Source organism: Carassius gibelio, chromosome B22 (assembly GCF_023724105.1).
Source record: "Carassius gibelio isolate Cgi1373 ecotype wild population from Czech Republic chromosome B22, carGib1.2-hapl.c, whole genome shotgun sequence".
NCBI classification, from domain to species: Eukaryota; Metazoa; Chordata; class Actinopteri; order Cypriniformes; family Cyprinidae; genus Carassius; species Carassius gibelio.
This window is the reverse complement of record NC_068417.1, coordinates 17,525,083-17,544,514: the sequence shown is the minus strand read 5'-3', so window position 1 is coordinate 17,544,514 and position 19,432 is coordinate 17,525,083. Positions and strand designations below refer to the sequence as shown.

General features: G+C 36.0%; 3 protein-coding genes across 3 annotated transcripts in view; 1 reads left to right on the top strand and 2 right to left on the bottom strand.

The window, feature by feature from the left end:
- Positions 1 to 19,432, top strand: part of LOC127988462 (uncharacterized) — a 523,986-nt gene that overhangs the window by 139,431 nt on the left and 365,123 nt on the right. The gene's annotated exons all lie outside the window — the stretch shown is intronic.
- LOC127988499 (SLAM family member 5-like) overlaps positions 1 to 19,432 on the bottom strand; it is a 240,114-nt gene that overhangs the window by 146,112 nt on the left and 74,570 nt on the right. The gene's annotated exons all lie outside the window — the stretch shown is intronic.
- Positions 14,985 to 19,432, bottom strand: part of LOC127988497 (hepatocyte cell adhesion molecule) — a 278,315-nt gene continuing 273,867 nt past the window's right edge. Inside the window, exon 7 of the mRNA XM_052591289.1 lies at positions 14,985 to 15,637. Coding sequence (XP_052447249.1) covers positions 15,587 to 15,637 — 51 coding nt within the window. The 3' untranslated portion in view covers positions 14,985 to 15,586. The remainder of the gene's footprint in view (positions 15,638 to 19,432) is intronic.

Genomic DNA, 19,432 nt, shown 5'->3' with positions numbered 1-19,432 from the left:
GTTTGCAATCTTGAATTGTCTTTAACAGCCTCCCTTCGCTCTTTCTATCTCCATCTTCTTTTCTGTGAAGGTTTTCTGTTTGTTTTTTTAGTCTGCAAAGTGTGCCAACAACAGCAAATTTGTTGTTATATTAGATCTGATCAGGTGCAATAATTTGATTCGACATTCTAATTCAGAATATGGATATTTTGTACAAGTTGATAGTGCCTAAAAAAATAAATAAAAACGAACAAACTACCAACTAATTGCTAATTCAGCTGTTGAACCACTGACTAATTTGGATAGTAATGCATCTACCTGATGCTACGACCTCCGGGGACTGTGGTCTCCACTCTCCAAAGAGCGGCACACAGACTGTGAGTGATGCTGCGGAGCCCTGCTTCAACAAAAACTGAAGTTTCCACATAGCAGTTCAGACAAGAACCACTTTGGCAAGTTTACTTGAGTTTATTGAACACAATTTATCTTTGGCGGTGTGGTTCCTTATGGGGGTTCTTGCTCCCTGAATAATAGAACATACAAGAGCTTTAAACATCAACCCCCCAGAACCATGAGTTTAGAAATACATGACAATTAAGACTCTTAGTAATGTACCAAACAGTGGTAATCGTGTAGATGTAGCAGTGGGACGGATGAGTGTCTCCCAGTGGACCTCACTGAGGTCCATGCCAGCTGAGATTTGGAAGCCTTAGTGATCTGAAACAAAGAAGACGACAACCAGGTGCACAGTAATATACTCATGCTTATAATGGGGAGGGAGGGAGGGTTGCGAGCTGTTTGAGCATACTTACCAAGCAGGGGTGCCACGTATGTATTTCCCATGTCTAATAGGAGAATGGTAGTGATTGGAACGATTTAACAGCTGACCGCATCAGCTGTTCACAGCCTATGCCTCCGTGGCCTAACTGTACTAACGCTGCGCTCGATTTTTTAAAGATCTTTGCCCCTATAAAATAACACAATGTTTTTCTGTGTTTGGTCACAGCAGGGTCTTAAACAGAGGTCTGTACACCATTAAACTTAATTCAAATTAAACAAATGACACATTAATCAATAGAAAAAAGACTGGAGATACCTGATCAGGCCAAACATCTGTAGATTACTGGGTTCAACAGTCATGAAACCAACAATGTGTTAAAATAGTTGTAATGAGAGATCAAAGGTCAAATTAAGAGCAGAATGCACTATGAGCTGAAAGGACTAAGGTCCACAGATTTACTTTTGCAACCTTGTAATTAAAAATTTCTTCTTCTTTTTAGCATCTCAGTACACACTCCAGACCAGAACTACTTCATTTAACAAAAGTTTGTAGACAGCAAGAAAATGCTATCAAAAGTGTTATTTTTTGCCAGCAACACACCAAAATTAATAATAAAGAATTGCAATCTATATGTGCCTTAGTGAAATCCTATGTAAACTAGAGAAAACCCTTCATATGATGGACAAATGCACCACTTTTATGAATTTTTTAATGTTCATATATTTGTATTCATGCATTTTCATCTCCTTTCCCCCTAGTTAGGGTGTAAATCTGCTCTTTACATCTCTGAAAGAAAACACAAATGAATGGTCACCTTTGTGTTTTTTCTATGGACATAAATTGTAGTCTATGTCTATACATTCATTCTTGTTAAAAAGCAGGTGTGTGTTAGCCGACACTGAAACTCAAACGTCTTCACGAAAACTCTGCTGATGGCAGATTTTCTAACCATGGGGCAGTTATGGTGCTCCTCATGCATTCCCTTGCTCTGCTTCTGCAGTTAATTCAGCTCAAATTGTTTATTATATTATTTAAAACTTGTATGTGTGAATTGAGAACATGAGTTGACTAGAAAGTATGTGAATGTAGTCAATTAGGAGGAGGGGACGAGTTCACTTTAACAACATAAGCCCCGCCCACCAGTGTCAATCACTCTGACATCATCAACATTCAGCTCCAGCTTCATCTCAAACATGTTTCTGTTTTTATGAGCCTCTAGACTCCGTCCGGTGAAAGTAAGAAATTAATCTGGGTGTGTTGAGCTTTTTAAATTGCATTCAGAAAGCTTCTTTGGTTCACATGAAGTAAAAAAAAAAAAAAAAAAAAAAAAAAAACATAGTAATATGCGCTGTAACTGAATATGAACAGATATAGTTGAGGGGGAAAAACACTTAAAATAAAATACATTTCTTGTGTTGAAAATCACAAACACCCAGGGAGCTATAAAATCTGCCATGAAAAACTTTTATATGCACTTCCTCTTTCTGAGCACATGATGGCAGTAGAAGAAAATATAAAATATATAATTTTAGTTTGTGCAATAAAATTATTTAAAAAATAAATAAAAACAAATAGAATAAAACGTTTACAGTTAATAAACATTGCTATTTTAAATCATTTTAATTCACATTTCTATTTCCCATTTTTAATTTGTTATAAACTTTTGGTTTATCAAAAAAAAAAAAAAAACTTTCAAAACATAATTTTAGATTTGAATAGGCAGCACATACATTTTCAGTGAAGAAGAAGAGGAAAAAGGATGACGAAGAGGTTAATTTTGCCGTAAAGCAAACATTACAAGATAAATATTTCAACATGATTATCAATCATTATAAAATGGATCAAAGAAGCAAAGTGATTAACATATTTCCAAAATCAGCTCCTAAAGGACTGAAATGTCAGAGTAAAGAGCGATTTTCATATTCAGTCACAAGAGGGAGCTACAACCAGCTTCATCAGGAGAGAGAGAAAGAGACCGAGTATGAGCTCTGCATTTATCACACACACACACACACCTACACACACAGACACACACACACACACACACACACACACACACAAACACGGGGAGCAGTTGGGTGTTAGGAGCCTTGCTCAAGGGTCTCACATCAGTCGTGGTACAGAGCACTTTACATTCACTCCTCTCACCTTCAATCCCTGGTAACAAATAAAATATAATGTAATGAAATATTTCCAGCTTCATATGTTGCTTGGAAATACATTTCTTTCATCAAACTACACGTATTTGTTTGAACGGCCTTCAAAGAAGAAGCAGCCCTGTGTCTCCAGATCATGTAATAACAACATCCACCAGCAGAGGAGATCATGGACCGGAAGAGAAGAGAGAAAACAACACACACCACGAGACATGATCATACAAGAACTGTCCTTCAGATATTATATATCATCTCAAAACAGAGGATTTAATAACCTTCACTATGAGTTCAGTGAGGAAACTGAGCTGCTATATAACAAGTCTGCTGATATTTCCTCATCAAACACAGATCACTGAATAATACACTCAGATTTTCACAAGAGCTTCTAGTGATGATGATCAGATCAAATCTGAATTAAAATCAAAAACAGGATCAGCTGGTGATAAAATAACACAGAACTCATAAAATAATTTTGAAAAATGTATTTTTAACATTACAGAAATATTTAGTTTTCACATACCGGTTTTCAAGGCCTTGGACACTGTCAAATAATCTTATTTTGTCTCTAGTTGGCGCTCAAACAAGGTCTTTAGAAGAGATGTACTGTCTGTACTGTCACACAGTGACATTAAACATCAACTGTAAATGGTTCAAAGTTGATATATTATTATTCAAAAGAGTAATCCTGCAAAAGTGAGTCATACCGAGTCATCAGGACTCATTTCTCTCTTCAGTCAACACAGATGATCCTGATCCTGAACAAGCTCTCATTATCTCTGTACTGCTTTGTCAAATTGTCATATTCTGTCACTGTTTAAAATGTGATATATCAGCCTGATTTGATTATGTTTACATTTAACTGACGCTTTTATCCAAAGCAACTTACAATTGCTATATATATCAGAGGTTGCACGCCTCTGGAGCAACTAGGGGTCTTGCTCAGGGACACATTGGTGTCTTACAGTGGATTCGAACCTGGATCTAAATGTTTTTGTTTAGCAATAAAAACTAAATTTTAAATGCACTGGTGAGTCTCTTCTCTGGTTTTCTCACTCCGTCTCTCTCTCACACGTTCACATCCCTAAAAGTAAAAGTATCAGGATCTTTATGGCTCCTGAGAGCTTCAGTTTCTTAAAGCACTGTTTATGAGCTTTTGTTTTAGCAGATTTAATGCATTAAATCTTTTCCTGTTGTGATTCAGTGGCTGATGAAGCTAGTGTTGGTGGTTTAGTCGGTGTGTGGAGTTTGATGATGGTTTGTGGGATGAGAAAATCCACTGGAAGAAACAATGATTTTAAGATCTGAACACAGTAGAGATCAGACCAAACATCTGTGGATGGGGTTAAACAGACATGACTGCAAAATGTGTTAAAATAGTTGTGATGAGAGATAAAGATCAACCAAGAGCAGAGTGGAAAATAAAATGAAGAAATGACTAAAGTTCACAAGTTTATTTTTGCGACTGTGTGACTGTCTTCTCAGCTTCTGTCACACTCATCTTTTTTATCTTATTTTTTTCACTCGTGGACAGCATCTTCCTAGAACTGTTTAACAGTATGTTTTCAGCAGAAACACCCACAGACATGATGAGAACAATGTTTGTCACCTTTTAAAATACATTTTGAAGGTTTGTATTCACTACAAGTTTTCTCTCTCTTGTTCATCCTTTTCATTTGGTAATTGCATTTAAGTGATAATTATTTATCTATTTATGTATTATTCACTTATTTATTGTGCAATAAAAGGCCTAGTGTCTGATGTATTTTCTTGTTAAAAGTGTGTGCTAAATTAAAAATTGTAAGTATAATAGAATGATGGCCAGTAGGATGTTGTATTTTGGGATGTAGTATATTTGATCAATCATGAGGTGAATGCACGACTGTGCAAGTAATATTCACTCTTCAAGACTACAGTTGACATTAGATATGTCACTTTGAAAAAAAAAATAATATGTTCAATGCATCAGTATAAATGTAAAACCAAATCAGCGAGTAACAGAAGGCCAGAGATGAGTGACAGCAGAACAGAAACATGTTGTGTTGGGTCTGTGTTTCCAAACCGAATGTTCGTCTGTCACAGTTAACAATAATAAGGCTGAAAAATAAACATCTAGATGTTTATTTGATAATAATAAAAATAATATTAATAATAATAACAACAATAATGTAACTTGCTTCTGTATTTGCACAAAATGTTTGTTTAGTTTATGTAAAGCATTCAGATTCAGATTTCTGAAGTTTCTTTGTGATTTGTGGAGAGCAGAAAACCATTGGACCAAAACCAAACTAAATCAAACAACAGTTTTACAAGCTGCAGGACAATGGAGATACTTGATCAGGCCAGCGTCTAATATAAACTGAAGAAATTACCAATGTTCACACATTGTTAAAACCCAGATTTGGTAGGATCTTGTGCAGATGTTTGTATTGTGTACAACAAATTCCGATCTGTGTCAGATTTGAGCAAAATCTTTTTTTTTTTTTTTTTTTTTTAGCCATGCAGCTACAGCTTTCCTCATTAGTTCTGTTGCTATGTTTCTTCATTTAATTCAGCTTAATTGGCTTAATATATAATTTGTAAACTTGTATTTGTGAATGTGAGAACATAAGTAGCACACTAATATTAGGGGAAGAAATCAAGAAGAGATAGAGACAGTAAGTCAAAAAACAACCGAAGTGGGAAGGAAATTGAAAACAAAAAGACTAAAGCAAACTGATACATGGATAATACTGTTAACATAATTTGCACTTTTTAGCAGGCTGCTAATATGTTTTACACTATGCTAATACAGATAACATAATAATAATAGTAATAATAATAATTATGGGATCAGGTGCTCTAAATCAGCCTTTCTCAAAGTGGGTGCCGCGGCACACTGGGGTGCCCCCTGACTGTGTCAGGGTGCCGCGAAAAAATAACGTAGACTACAAAAAAAAAATAAAAAAAAATAAAAAAAAAAAAATGGACATTTCATATATAAATATATATATATATATATATATATATATATATATATTTATATATATATATATATATATATATATATATTTGAATTTATATAAATACATTCTTCTTCTTTTTAACCCTTTCGCACGTACGATCACACATTCACACATGTGAATGTTAGAACGGTCAGTGCATCACGTGATCAACTGCTAAATTCAAATGTGCTTTCGCGTTGGCTGACACTGAGCAAGAGACAGGCGCGCTCAGAGCTGTCATATATCACAACTTTTCAGTGTTTTCAGCCACATAATGTTTATTTCAGACATATAAGTACTAAAAAAACAATAGATTTAAAGTTTGTAAAATACACACTGATGTCAAAGGAAGAGGCAATAATAATCCTTTCCATTATAATTAGTTTTATTCATATCAGATACACATTGTGTAAGTAACTTTAATGTTAACTATATTCTTCTCCCAGTTCACCTGCCACTTACTTTTTTGTATTTTGGGAGAAGTGGTCAGCCAGAATATTTAAAACTAATGTTGTTGGGTTCTTGTATTGGGCGGTCGGTCCACCTCTTACAGTTTTATGGCATTTGTGTCTCAGATTAATTATTTTGTGAATTTGCAAACCTGTGTTTTTAAAGGTGCTATAAAGTTGCTATAAAGTTGTTATTATGTTGGCTTGGCAACAAGCCAACATACTGTTATGCTATTTAAACTTCTTCTTCTTCTTCTTCTTCTTTTTTTTCTTATTATTATTTTTCTGACAGAAATTCTGAACGCTACTCCTCCTAGGGCTTTAAAGCCACAAGCCCCAAACTCGGCAGACACCTGCGGGATAGAGCGGTGCTGGTTGCTATATCTTTTCAGACGGATCAGACTTAAAGTTTTTTTTTTTATTAATTTTTAAATGTCAAAATACATTACCCATAGACTTACATTATCTGAGAATAATTGCGCCCCTAGTTGCAATACCCGAGATTAAGGGAGGAGTCGGCCGGGTTTCGTTTCACTTTTAAACCGGTTAAAAATACCAAGTAAATAATACAATTTCCCTCAAACTGACAAGCTAAACCAACATATCTGATTATTACAGGGGTCAGGGCTCATTAATAATTGATTTCTGGGCAGAGAGCAGTCAGAAAGATGAGAGAAGAATCACTGCTGCTGTCTCCACGGAGCTCACAACGAGCGAATTCGGTTTACTTTCACTTTTAAATCGGTCAGAAATTCCGTAAATAATACAATTTCCTTCAAACTTACAAGCTAATCCAACATATCTGATTATTACAGGGGTCAGGGCTCATTAATAATTTATTTCTGGGCAGAAGAGCAGTCAGAAAGACGAGAAAAGAATCACGGCTGATCAGCTCAGTCATTGTCTCCACGGAGCTCACAACGAGCGAATTCATTCTTATTTAAGACCTTTAAAAACGGCGATTGCACGCAATCCACACGTTAGAACACACCAACAGCTAAATTCAGATGTTTCTGAACTGTTTAAAGTAATAACATGATATATTCGCGGCAGCTGCCCGCGAGCTCGCGATGTATTTCTCTGAACACTTAATTGGAAGTCCACAGAGAAATTACAGCCTTTCACATTAAAACACTGCAGCGAAAAGGCACACAACAATTAGAATAATATATTATACACATGAAAATGAGTGTTTATATGTGCTTATGAGATATTCTCTGTCGGACTGAACGTCACAGCGATTGCTCAGCGTTGCATGACATCCCTGACAGCAAGCAGTTTCGGCCCAGATCCAGCCCACCTCTGGCCCGCATGGATTTCACGCGGGCCAGATGTGGGCCGGATCTGGGCCAACACTATGTTGCTGTCTGGGATGGTAAAGCAGGGAGCTACACTGCGACAAAAATGATCGCATATGCATCACTGATTATTTTTGTACCTGCTTATGTGTTATGCTATGATTTAATATGAGCATTTATTAAAACAGAAATGTGTATTTTAAGAATACGTTTTATAACGTGCTCCGAGCATTCAACACATCAAGTTGGCTTCAAGAGATTCCAAAAATAATATCACAGCACTAATCCACCCATTAGAACACAACAAGAGCAGAATTGAGGTGTTTTTGATATGTTTATGTGTGCAAAATGACATATAATTTGACAGCGTGATACAGCTTATGAATACTGGAAGGAAAAAAGTCACGACAGCCTTTTAACTCTGGAGTCGATTAACGCATATACGCGTTTTGAGTCATTTTCTGCTGATAACCCTGACAATTACTTAAATTACATTTTCAGTTTTAATCGTACAGATAAGAGCAATACATCAATCGAATCTGTAAAGGGTCCACTTTTTTTGTATAAAAACATAATAACAACAAAACTTTGTGCACTTATAAAATAAAGATAACAAACAAGGTGTGCTGTCTCCAGCCTGGTCTGCGCTGATCTTCATTTACAAACACGTCATTAAAATGAACTTTAACTCCATGAATACTCAATGAAGAGACATGAGATATATATCTATAGCAAGCTTGACATGTCTACTTTTAAACCAAACAAGTGCTGCCGAACAAATATTCTGTGATGAAGTAATCCATATCAAAACAACGCGATATCCTTTTTTCACGTCTAATGTGTATGGAAGGCCAAGAGGGTCAAATATACACGTTAATTTTAACGTGTCTCTGTAAAGGGTCTATTTTTTTTTTGGATACAAACATAATAACAACAAAACTTTGGGCACTTATAAAATAAAGATAACAAACAAGGTGTGCTGTCTGCAGCCTTGGTCTGCCCTGATCTTCATTTACAAACGCGTCATTAAAATGAACTGTAACTCCATGAATACTCAAGGAAGAGACATGAGAGATATATCTATAGAAAGCTTGACATGTCTACTTTTAAACCAAATAAGTGCTGTTGAACAAATATTCTGTGATAAAGTAATCCATATCAAAACAACGCAATGTCCTTTTTTTCACGTCTAATGTGTATGGAAGGCCAAGAGGGTCAAATACACGTGAATTTTAATGCGTCAACAACACGTTAAATACGTGTATTTCATGCGTAGACAACACGTATTTAATATTATTTATTTATCGGCGCTGCACAACATGGTAAAGTAATTTATATATATTTTTAAGAGCTTCTTAAAATACTATATTACTCCGATATTATATCCAATATTCCTGTCGTAGCTACGCTGTCGTAGCTGTTATCATAGCCTAGGCTTTTTATTAAAAAAGAAAACGGCAAGGGACCATGGAAAAACACTGTTGCAGGTGTATTTTTTTATGGTATTTTTTTTGCAGCGGGACAACTCAAGAATGTTGGGCACACAAGTACTGTGGCTCTTTTGCCCCATGGCCAAGATGGCCAAGCCAACATCAAAGTTAGTTCACTAACTTTTAATTCTAGTTATTATTGTTATTGTTATTTACAGTTCGTATTATGCTCTGTTCATTACTGTCCTGTCTAAATAAACAGGACATTTACATTTGGGTTATGCAGTGTTTTTAAATTATATTTTACACTGGGGTGCCTTGAGATTTTATGCACTTTTGAAAGGTGCCCTGACTGAAAAAAGTTTGAGAAAGGCTGTGCTAGCAATGTTAATTTCATTGACAAATAATTTCCATCATAATGTTCGTCAACAAAAACATTTCACTGGTGAGGAATCTTAAGGGGCTGGAGCATTGTGGTTGAGCAGCGGTCGAAGTCAGGGGGTCCGATGACCCAATCTCTGAAACTGGCCTTGGGGATGTGGAATGCAACTTAGCTGGCGGGGTAGGAGCCTGAGCTTGTGCGGGAGGTTGAGAGGTACTGATGGAGATAGACGGGGTCACTTCCATGTTCAGCTTGGCTTCTGGAACCACACCTCTTGAGAGAGTCTGGACTCTCTACCACTCTGGAGTTGCCCGTGGTGAGGCGGCAGTTGGTGTGGGGTTGCTCATAGCTCATCAGCTCAGTCGCCATGTGTTGGAGTTTACCCCGGTGAATGAAAGGGTCCCTTCCCTATGCCTTCCCTAGGCCAGCGGTTGATGATCGACTTTGTGGTCGTTTGTCTGACCTCTGGCCATACGTCTTGGACACTTAGGTAAAGAGAGGGGCTGTCAACTGATCACCACCTGGGGGTGAGTTGGATCCAATGGCGGGGGAGGAAGCTGGACAGACTCTGTGGACCCAAACTTATTGTGAGGGTCTATTGGGAATTTTTGGTTGAGCCCCTTGCCAAAGATTTTCATCCCCCACCTTTTGTCTCTTTTGCAGATTATGTTGTCATGTTGGCTTCATCAGGCCAGGACCTTCAGCATGTGCTGGGACGGTTTGCAGCCAAGTGTGAAGCGGCTGGGATGAGAATCAGCACCTCCAAGTCCGAAGCCCAGGTTCTCAGCCAGAAAAAGGTGGCTTGTCCCCTTCAGGTTGGTGGAGAGCTTCTGCCGTAAGTGGAGGAGTTAAAGTATCTTGGGGTCTTGTTCACGAGTGAAGGAAGAATAGAGCTGGAGATTGACAGGCAAATAGGTGCAGCTTCTGCAGAAAAGCTGAACTGCAAGGCGAAGCTCACAATTTACCGGTCGATCTATGTTCCTACTCTCACCTATGGCCATGAGCGGTGGGTTCATAACTGAAAGGACAAGATCCCGATACAGGCAGCCAAAATGAGCTTTCTCCATAGGGTGGCTGGGCGCTCCCTTAGAGGTAGGGTGATGATTTTGGCTACTCGGGAGAAGCTCAGAGTAGAGCCGCTGCTCGAGCATCTGTCCCGGTTGCCTCCTGGACGTCTTCCTGGGGAGGTTTTCTGGGCACGTCCCACCGGGAGGAGGCCCAGGGGAAGACCGAGGACACGCTGGAGGTACTATATATCTCGGCTGGTCTGGGAATGCCCCCCAGAAGAGCTAGAGGAAGTGTCTAGGGAAAGGGAAGTCTGTGTGACTCTGTTTAGACTGCTGGCTCTGTGACCCGGCCCCAGATAAGCGGAAGCAGATGGATGGATGGATGGATGGATGGATGGATGGATGTTGTGTGTCACCGCAGTTAAATTGTGTCTATCATGATAAAACCTTGATATGTAATATTTACAATGATTTTGGAAATGAGAGGAAATTTTGGAGAAATGCTTAATAAATGCATTACACTGTAAATAAACCCATTAGATTAAAGTTGACTAAATTTACACTAGATTTGAAAACCATTTCCAAAAAAGCTGGGACACTGAACAAATTGTGAGTAAAAAAAAAGAATGGAATAATTTACAAATCTCATAAACTTATATTTTATTCACAATAGAATATAGATAACATATCAAATGTTGAAAGTGAGACATTTTGAAATGTCAGGCCAAATATTGGCTCATTTTGGATTTCATGAGAGCTACACATTCCAAAAAAGTTGGGACAGGTAGCAATAAGGGGCTGGAAAAGTTTAATGTAGATATAAGGAACAGCTGGAGGACCAGTTTGAAACTTATTAGATCAACTGGGAACATGATTGGGTATAAAAAGAGCCTCTCAAAATGTGGCAGTGTCTCTCAGAAGTGAAGATGGGCAGAGGATTCTCCCAATACTGTGGTAAAAAATAGTGGAGCAATATCAGAAAGGAGTTTCTCAGAGATAATTTGCTAAACTATTCCTATTCCAAAAGAAGAGGGGATGCCACACAGTGGTAAACATGGCCTTGTCCCAACTTTTGTCCCAACTCAAGTGTTGATGCCATGAAATTTAAAATCAACTTATTTTCCCCTTAAAAACATACATTTTCTCAGTTTAAACATTTGATATATAATTTATGTTGTATTCTGAATAAAATATTGAAATGTGAAACTTCCACATCATTGAATTCTGTTTTTATTAACAACTTGTACGGTACAAGTTCCAACTTTTTTGGAATCTGGTTTGTAAATCTAAACTAAAACTCAAAACAATTCAGGCAACTAAGATACGACTAAAAATAAACAGCATTTTAGTAAAAAGACTATGACTAAAACTAAATCTAAATTTATTGTCAAAATTAACTTTGGTTGCTAAGGTTCAGAGTTCAGGGAACTGAACTGCTATATAATAAGTATGTTGACATAGAGGTTTTCATAGCAGCTTCAAGTGATCACATAACTCATAAAATAATTAAGGAAAATACATTTTTAATAGATTATGGAAATATTGAATAGTTAGCATACACTTTTATGTTTGTGTTTTTATATGTTTTTTAGGCCTATGATTGTAAAATAACGTTGATGCACCCCAAAGCTTGATAATCATTACTTCTTCAAGGTTATATTTTATTCCATAACATTACACAGTTTTGATAAAAATTTTATGTCTGATCAGCGTGTTATGTGTGGAAGCATCTTTTTTGGGAATTCTGTGCAAAAGATGTGTAATAACCCCCCCCCCCCCCCCCCCCCCCACACACACACACTTTAAAACAATGAAAACATCGGAGCACAAGTACAGCTTAAATAAATATACTATTTCTAGGTCAAGTATAATTAAATGCAATTTTAAATATATTTCTAAAAATAATGTAAAGCTCATTTCTGAGAAGTACATAAAAAGTAGACTGAAAGTATACTTTCCTATTTTTATTTTAAAAGAAGTATACTAATAGCACACTTGAATAAACTTATTTTTACGTAAGGGCACACTTGCTGTTCTTCTCTCTCATCTGCTCTCACTTGATCTTAACTTCTATATTCATGCAAAATGCATGTTTTGTTGATGTCAGTCGTTCAGATTGTTGTATTGAACTCATCTTTTGCTGATAGAGCAAGACTCTTTCATGTGGTAATTCAGTAAAAAGTAAGGTATAGTTGCTCGGTGAAGTTTGATTATGTTCTGTGGGAAGGGGAAAAACACAAATAATGATTCCAACAGCATGTTTGATCAGGCCAAACATCTGCAGATCATGTGGTCCAACTGACATGAGTGCAAAAATGTGTTAAAATAGTCGTGCTGAGAGATAAAGATCAAACTAAGAGCAGAGCAGAAATATTAAATGAAGAAGTGACTAATGTTCACACATTTATTTTTTTGACCACATGTGTGACTGTGAAAATTTTTTTCTTCTTCTCAGCTTCTCATTTTACACTCAGTTTTTTTTTTTTTTCACTCCAGTCATCAGCATCTTTCTAGAACTGTTTAACACCCTTTGACATGATGAGATGAATGTTGGTCACCGTTTGATAGATATTTTTTTTTTATATGAATATTACACCATTTCATTATTTTTGTCTAATATGTTTTCTTTGAGTAGTGTCTTAAGTATTTATTTTATAGATTAAAGCTTCTAATAAACAAATAAATGTAACTAAATATAGGATCCAGGAGCAATATGAAGTGATTATATTTTATATCATAAAGAGCAGAGGATGTTATTTTCAGTGATATATTGTATACAGATCTTCTAATCTCGGTGGATATATGAGACTTGTTTAGTGCTCACGAAAGGTATAAAGACACTATATTCTAAAATAGCTTTAACAGTTTTGATATTAGATGGCATTATTCATGCAGCAAACTTGACAATGCAAAACTGTATGTGTAGGCTACTTATTTTTTTCAATAAACATGTAAAATTAAATAAACGATGAGTAGAGCTGCAAATTTTGTCATGTCTGCAAAGATCAAGCACGAGGCTGAAAAATTTAAAGATTATACTAAAGCATGTTAATTTAATATAGTACAAAAAGAGGCATAAAGTAATAAAAATACATTGTATATAACATTTTAAGTAGTTTACACAATAAATTGTCACAGTCAGAGAGAGAGAGAGAGAGCCATTAGTGAAATAACATATTTATTCAGCAGGTAGAACTTTCCACGGAGTATGTTCATCATACCAACAGAGGCATATAAAAGACTCTTTATAAACCATTACAAAACTACTAAAAATATAAATAAAGCAATTAAGATTACACAATCGATTAATATAACATTATTATTTAATGTTTTAATGTTTGACCTTTTGACCTTGACTGGATTCCACATTCTTTAACTCAGAAAAATCCTTCACAGAAACTTTAAATGAAACAAACAAAACTAAAAGTGCATTTGAAACAGCAGTTACTTGAGGTTTAGTTCTTTTTAAGACAAAGTTATTTTTTTTTATATACTTAATTATTTTTTAATTGTTTATTAATTGTTCTTGACAGAAGTTGAATTCAGATGAAGAATATTCAAAATGTATCAGTGAACTTACAGTCTGCAAAGGAGCAGGAAAATACTCCATTCTGTGTCAAATAACTTTATATGAACACAGTTTTATAAATAAATTAGCTGTTTTTCATGATATCTGTTATTTTCTATGGCTGTTTGAATGCAGTTGGAGCTTCTAACTGGAGCTCCAGCAGGGTCTTTAGAAAGTTATCAATGTTTACTTTATCAGAAGCATAGCTTGTTTACAGTTAAAGTGTCTTTGCATTCACAGTTCTTCTGAAAACTTTCCATCTGACGAGTTTGTGCATCTGAGGCACCAGTGTGGTTTTGTAATGAACAGAAAATCATTAGCTGTTTTGAACACAATTATTATAGTTTCAAGAGCTGAAGGAAAACAATAGATATATTTGATCAGAGCCAACATTTGTAAAACAATAAAAGGCAGGAACCTGACGGTGTTCAACAGCCATGAATGCATGTATGCGTTAAATTGGTTCTGATCAGAGATAATGATCAAACTAAGAGCAGGGTGGAATATAAACTGACTGATTTTTATTTCTGTGAAATACAGTGTGACTGTGGTCCGGGTTTTTTTTATATACATTTTTTTTATAATTTTTTTTTTATAATATTTTTTTTTTTTTTTTTTTGCTTCTCAGCTTCTCATTTCACCCTCAACATTTTTTTTCTTCACTCAAGTGGTCAACATCTTCCTAGAACTTTAGGCCTTTAAAAAAACACCTGCAGGCAAGATGTTTTTAATGTTTGTAAACTTTTTAAAATATTTTTTTTATGAGTTGAATTCACTTACTGTTACACCAATTCATTATTTATATCTAGTACTTGTTCTTTTGAATGGCTTAGTAGTGTAACTAGTTCTATTGTCTGGATAAATGTGTCTGCTAAATGAACAGATGCAAGTAAATGTTGAATTCAAAAAACAGGATGCAGTGATTTTTTTATTTTGATTTTATTGTCTGTACATATTGATCTGGCATTGCTAATGGTTATATTATTCTTGTTTAGTGAGAGAACAACAACAAGAAGCTACAAGAACATGTTCATCCAGTAGATGGAGCTCCAGCAGGGTGATCTGTATTTTCTGTACACCATTACTACAGTACTGACAAAATAGCAATATGAAAGCAATACACACATGCAAAAAAGAAAAACACTGCTTGAAAGCCCTGGATAGCAATCCATTAAAATCACATTAATTTTAATATTTGATCTTGATTGAATCCCAAATTCATAATCTCACAATAAATAGAGAAACTTGACAAAAGACAATTATAGAATAAAAGCACATTTGAAACATCTGTGATAATTAAACATTTACAGGATCAATACTTAAACATTTACAGGATCAGAACAACATTAATGAGGTTAGGGGTTGCCAACCATCACATACCAACCAAGACATCATCTTTTTTATACCCAAAATAATTGTAATATGTTCTCTTTGTGTAACTGTGTGTCCATAGAAGCCTCTGTAAACATGACTTTGCAATCTTATGGTGAGAAATGCAACCTTCAATGCTATTTTAAATATTCAAGGATTTACATATATTTTTAATATATTTATTTCATCTCACAGCAACTCCAGCATACACCACATCATTCTCCTCTTGAACTCTCTGAAAGAAAACAAACACGTTCAAATGTATGTATCCAATCTCGTGGACTTTTGCTTTCATTTGCACCATTCCTCCCTGTCGAGTTTGTTGTCATAGTTACAGATTTGATTTGGTCACATTAGCTCAGGTGTGTGCGTGTCTATCATCCTTGTTTGCAATTGTTTTTAAGTTCATAAGTGTATGTAAGTTCTTGTGAGGTAGGGTCCACGCACTCGGTCCAAGGAAGGTATCCGGTGCTGGCTGAAGGTCTCTTGCATGTTCTGTCTTTTCAGCGCGCAAAGTCATTCAATTTAAGTTAAACTCAAATCTGACTCCATTTTATTATTTAATCTGACTCCATTTTATTATGACCTCGAATTTAGGTTGAAAGGGAAATTGTTTGCTTGACCATTTCAAATCATTATTATTCTGAGATTTGATTATTTATTCTCTCATATTATTGTACTCGTTCATTCAGGTGCTCATGTCGCTCAAAGATATCGCTTTGGCCTTAGCGTATCTTACGGTCACATTCTCGTCAGTCTTGGTTATTAGCCAGAGGTAATTGGCTAAGACTTTAGATGGCTGCTCCTATGCTTGCTCATTCTAAAAGTACGTTTAATTAGCCCCCATAGATTTGTACACACTTGAATAAAGCAACATCATTTCTAGTCAGAGGTCACGACCACTACTATAGGTATAAGCCGACCAACATTACTCTCCTATTACTCTCCCTGATAGTTTTGGTATGGTCATGCCATGGTTTCCCATGTACACTTATCTAGAGTAATATTACAGTAAACAGAGGTTAGGCCCACCCTATTTAGGTTGGTCGTACAACATCCAGTTGACCTAAACTCCCTATAAACCCTTACAATCTAAGTACACTTGAACTAATACCAAGTGTTAGCCGGAACTCTAAAGATACAGTTGGTGTGCCCTATGCTCCATTTAAACTGAATTTTAGTCCGTTACTAACCTGATGCAGGAAATGCGGTAACAGGGATACAGTGTAATCTACTAGAGTCAATAATTACAGAGTAAAACGGAATAGAATCAAATGCAATTTATTAACAGTCAGGTAAGTATGTATTATGCCAGTTACGTAGCCAATTCAGAGATATCAAATCAACACAAGACATCAAATTCTCAAAGATGATTCTAAGAGTAAAAATGCATACCGGACTTTTAGTGAAATACACTGTATGAAGTGTGTTCACACACTTCATGCTATGGGCTCATTCCGGCTACAGAAGGCCCTGATCCTCTTGCAACATTTCCTTAAGTATCTCAGATCGAGACAAACATCCCCGAGATGGAGAAAGGAACTAACAATTGGAATAATGCATTAACTCAGGTCCCAAGCCTGGGTGTTTTACAACTCAATGGCAACAGAAGGTAATTTACATGGAGGACTCTGGGAAAGGGCACTTCCATTACAGTGAGCAAAATATCTATTAACTCTTAGGATCTGTATTATCTTTTAGTCTACTTTTGTAGAACATTATACTATTGACCATTCTGAGTGAACCAATTGGAGGGAGGATGGGGAAGGAAGGGGATGAGAAGAAACTGATAACATGTGAGAGAGGCGTTTCCTGCACCTCCACTCTGTGGGGTGTCTTGAAGATGACCGAGTATGTTTGTATTGTCTGTTTCTCAGGAGAACAAAGTTCTGAGTTTTTTTATCCTTACATGTGTTAACTTTAGTTTATTAGGTCTCTTATTATGTTACTTCTTTCTTTTGTACTTGGATTTATCTGTGGATGTTAATAAATTAAATTTTGAACCTGAACCTTCTTCGTGTGCTTAAAACCAGACAATGTGTGACAGAATGCCCTACCCAGAAGTGATCTATTTTATGTGTACAGATTGTGCATTTGTCTGGTGGTTTTGGAATTTTTATATTTTCACTATGGACAATCCTTCCTATACCATCTCACTGTCAGGAGTTGCAGCACCACTGCAGACAAAGAGTCCACCTCTGCCACGATGTCTGAACCAGTGCCAATAGGAGCGACTGAGCTGAACATTGCCTCAGAGCCTGAGGTGTGAAAGTCTGACCAGCTATACCCTCCATTGCTGTGGGAGTCCTTGTAGAGCATGATGGTATGGAAATGAGCAACACCCACCCTCCCACCACTGAGAGTGAGCAGGGGCGCTGTAAGGGGGGAAAGGTTAGGATGATTCCAAGGGCCCGACAATGGAATGTGGCCTCCTGAGGGGGAAAACATGATTTCTACAGCACTGAAAAAAGCAATAAGTAAATTTACTTAATTTTTATTTGGCAAGTTTTTGCACAAGCATTTTTCAAGTAAATTTAACACATTTGGAAATTAAGTAAATCTACTTAACTAAGTTAAGTAAAAAAAAAAAAAAAAACAATAAGTATATTTTATTGAGTAAATTTTAAGTAAATTAACACATTTAGCAGACACTTTTATCCAAAGCAACTTACAGTGCATTCAGGCTAACAATTTTCACCTATCATGTGTTCCCAGGGAATCAAACCCCAACCTTACACTTGCTAATGCAATGTTCTACCACTGAGCCACAGGAACACTTCAAGATCTTGTGAAAAATAAGTGAAAATTTCACTTACTTACTTTTTTATTTTGGAAAAGTTTTACACTAACAAAAAACCCGAAACAGATATTCTAGAAATTTCTAAATGTAAAATAATTTTTTTCTAAACAGTTTTATCAAATGAGGGTAAATAAGTCTCTCACTTCTGTCCCTTTAAACCAGTTTACAGCAAAGACAGCACGAAGGACTGGATGCACATGATAAATATTCTGCAATTAAGAAAACAGACAAAAGAAATAGCACTGTAAAACCCGATAAGTAAACTTTACTCAAACCGTTTGAGTAAATAGATTGCCTTGATTTAAACCATGTAAGTTTTAAAACTTTGCATTTAAGTAATTAAGTGATTAACTAAGTGCTGATTGAGAATTAGTGATGAACAGCTGCTGTTAACAAACAGAATCACTGAAGAAAAGAGAAACACAAGAACTACTACAACTGACTTCAGACACAGCCTTAGATGAAATCAACTGAAATAAAATACATGAAATCTCTCAAGATCTGATTAAACAACCCACAAACAGCATCACCAGCTCCACTTATTAATAACCAGACTGACTTTATTTATAGGTACACCTGTACCTAGATGTAGATTCTTATACTTTATATGGGTGAGGATAATCATCAATTATTGAACTGTATGGAGTCTAATCTCTGATGAAATTGGTGTTGTGTAATTTGATTATAGTAAAAGTGATTCTAAGACCCAGTGGTTCTGTGATAATCAGTTAATATGAATGACTTTTCAAACAGTGTAGTCTTCTACGGTGTCAAACAGTCACACAAAGACATCAATAATCAGAATATGAACCTCAACAATGGTGTCCATAAAAAGAAAATGCTGCAGAGCATGCTGGGAGCCATGGATGAGTTTTGTTCTACAATAGTACCCAGAATGCATTGCAGGATGTTTTTTCGTCACCATTGTAGAGGTTCATATTCTGATTATTGATGTCTGTGTTTGACCAACAACTGGCATAGAAAGAAAAATGTATGTGTACAAAATGTTTAGAAAGTCATTTTTATATTAACTGATTATCACAGAATCACTGGCTCTTAATGTCACTTTCACTAGAATCACTTCTACTAATTACACATCACCTACTTCATTAGACTTCTTACACATAAATAAATGATGATTATCATCACCAATATTAAGGATAACAATCTACACTTAGGTACAGGTTAACACCTGATGGCTTTTCTTCTGGACTATTGAGTTATAACAAA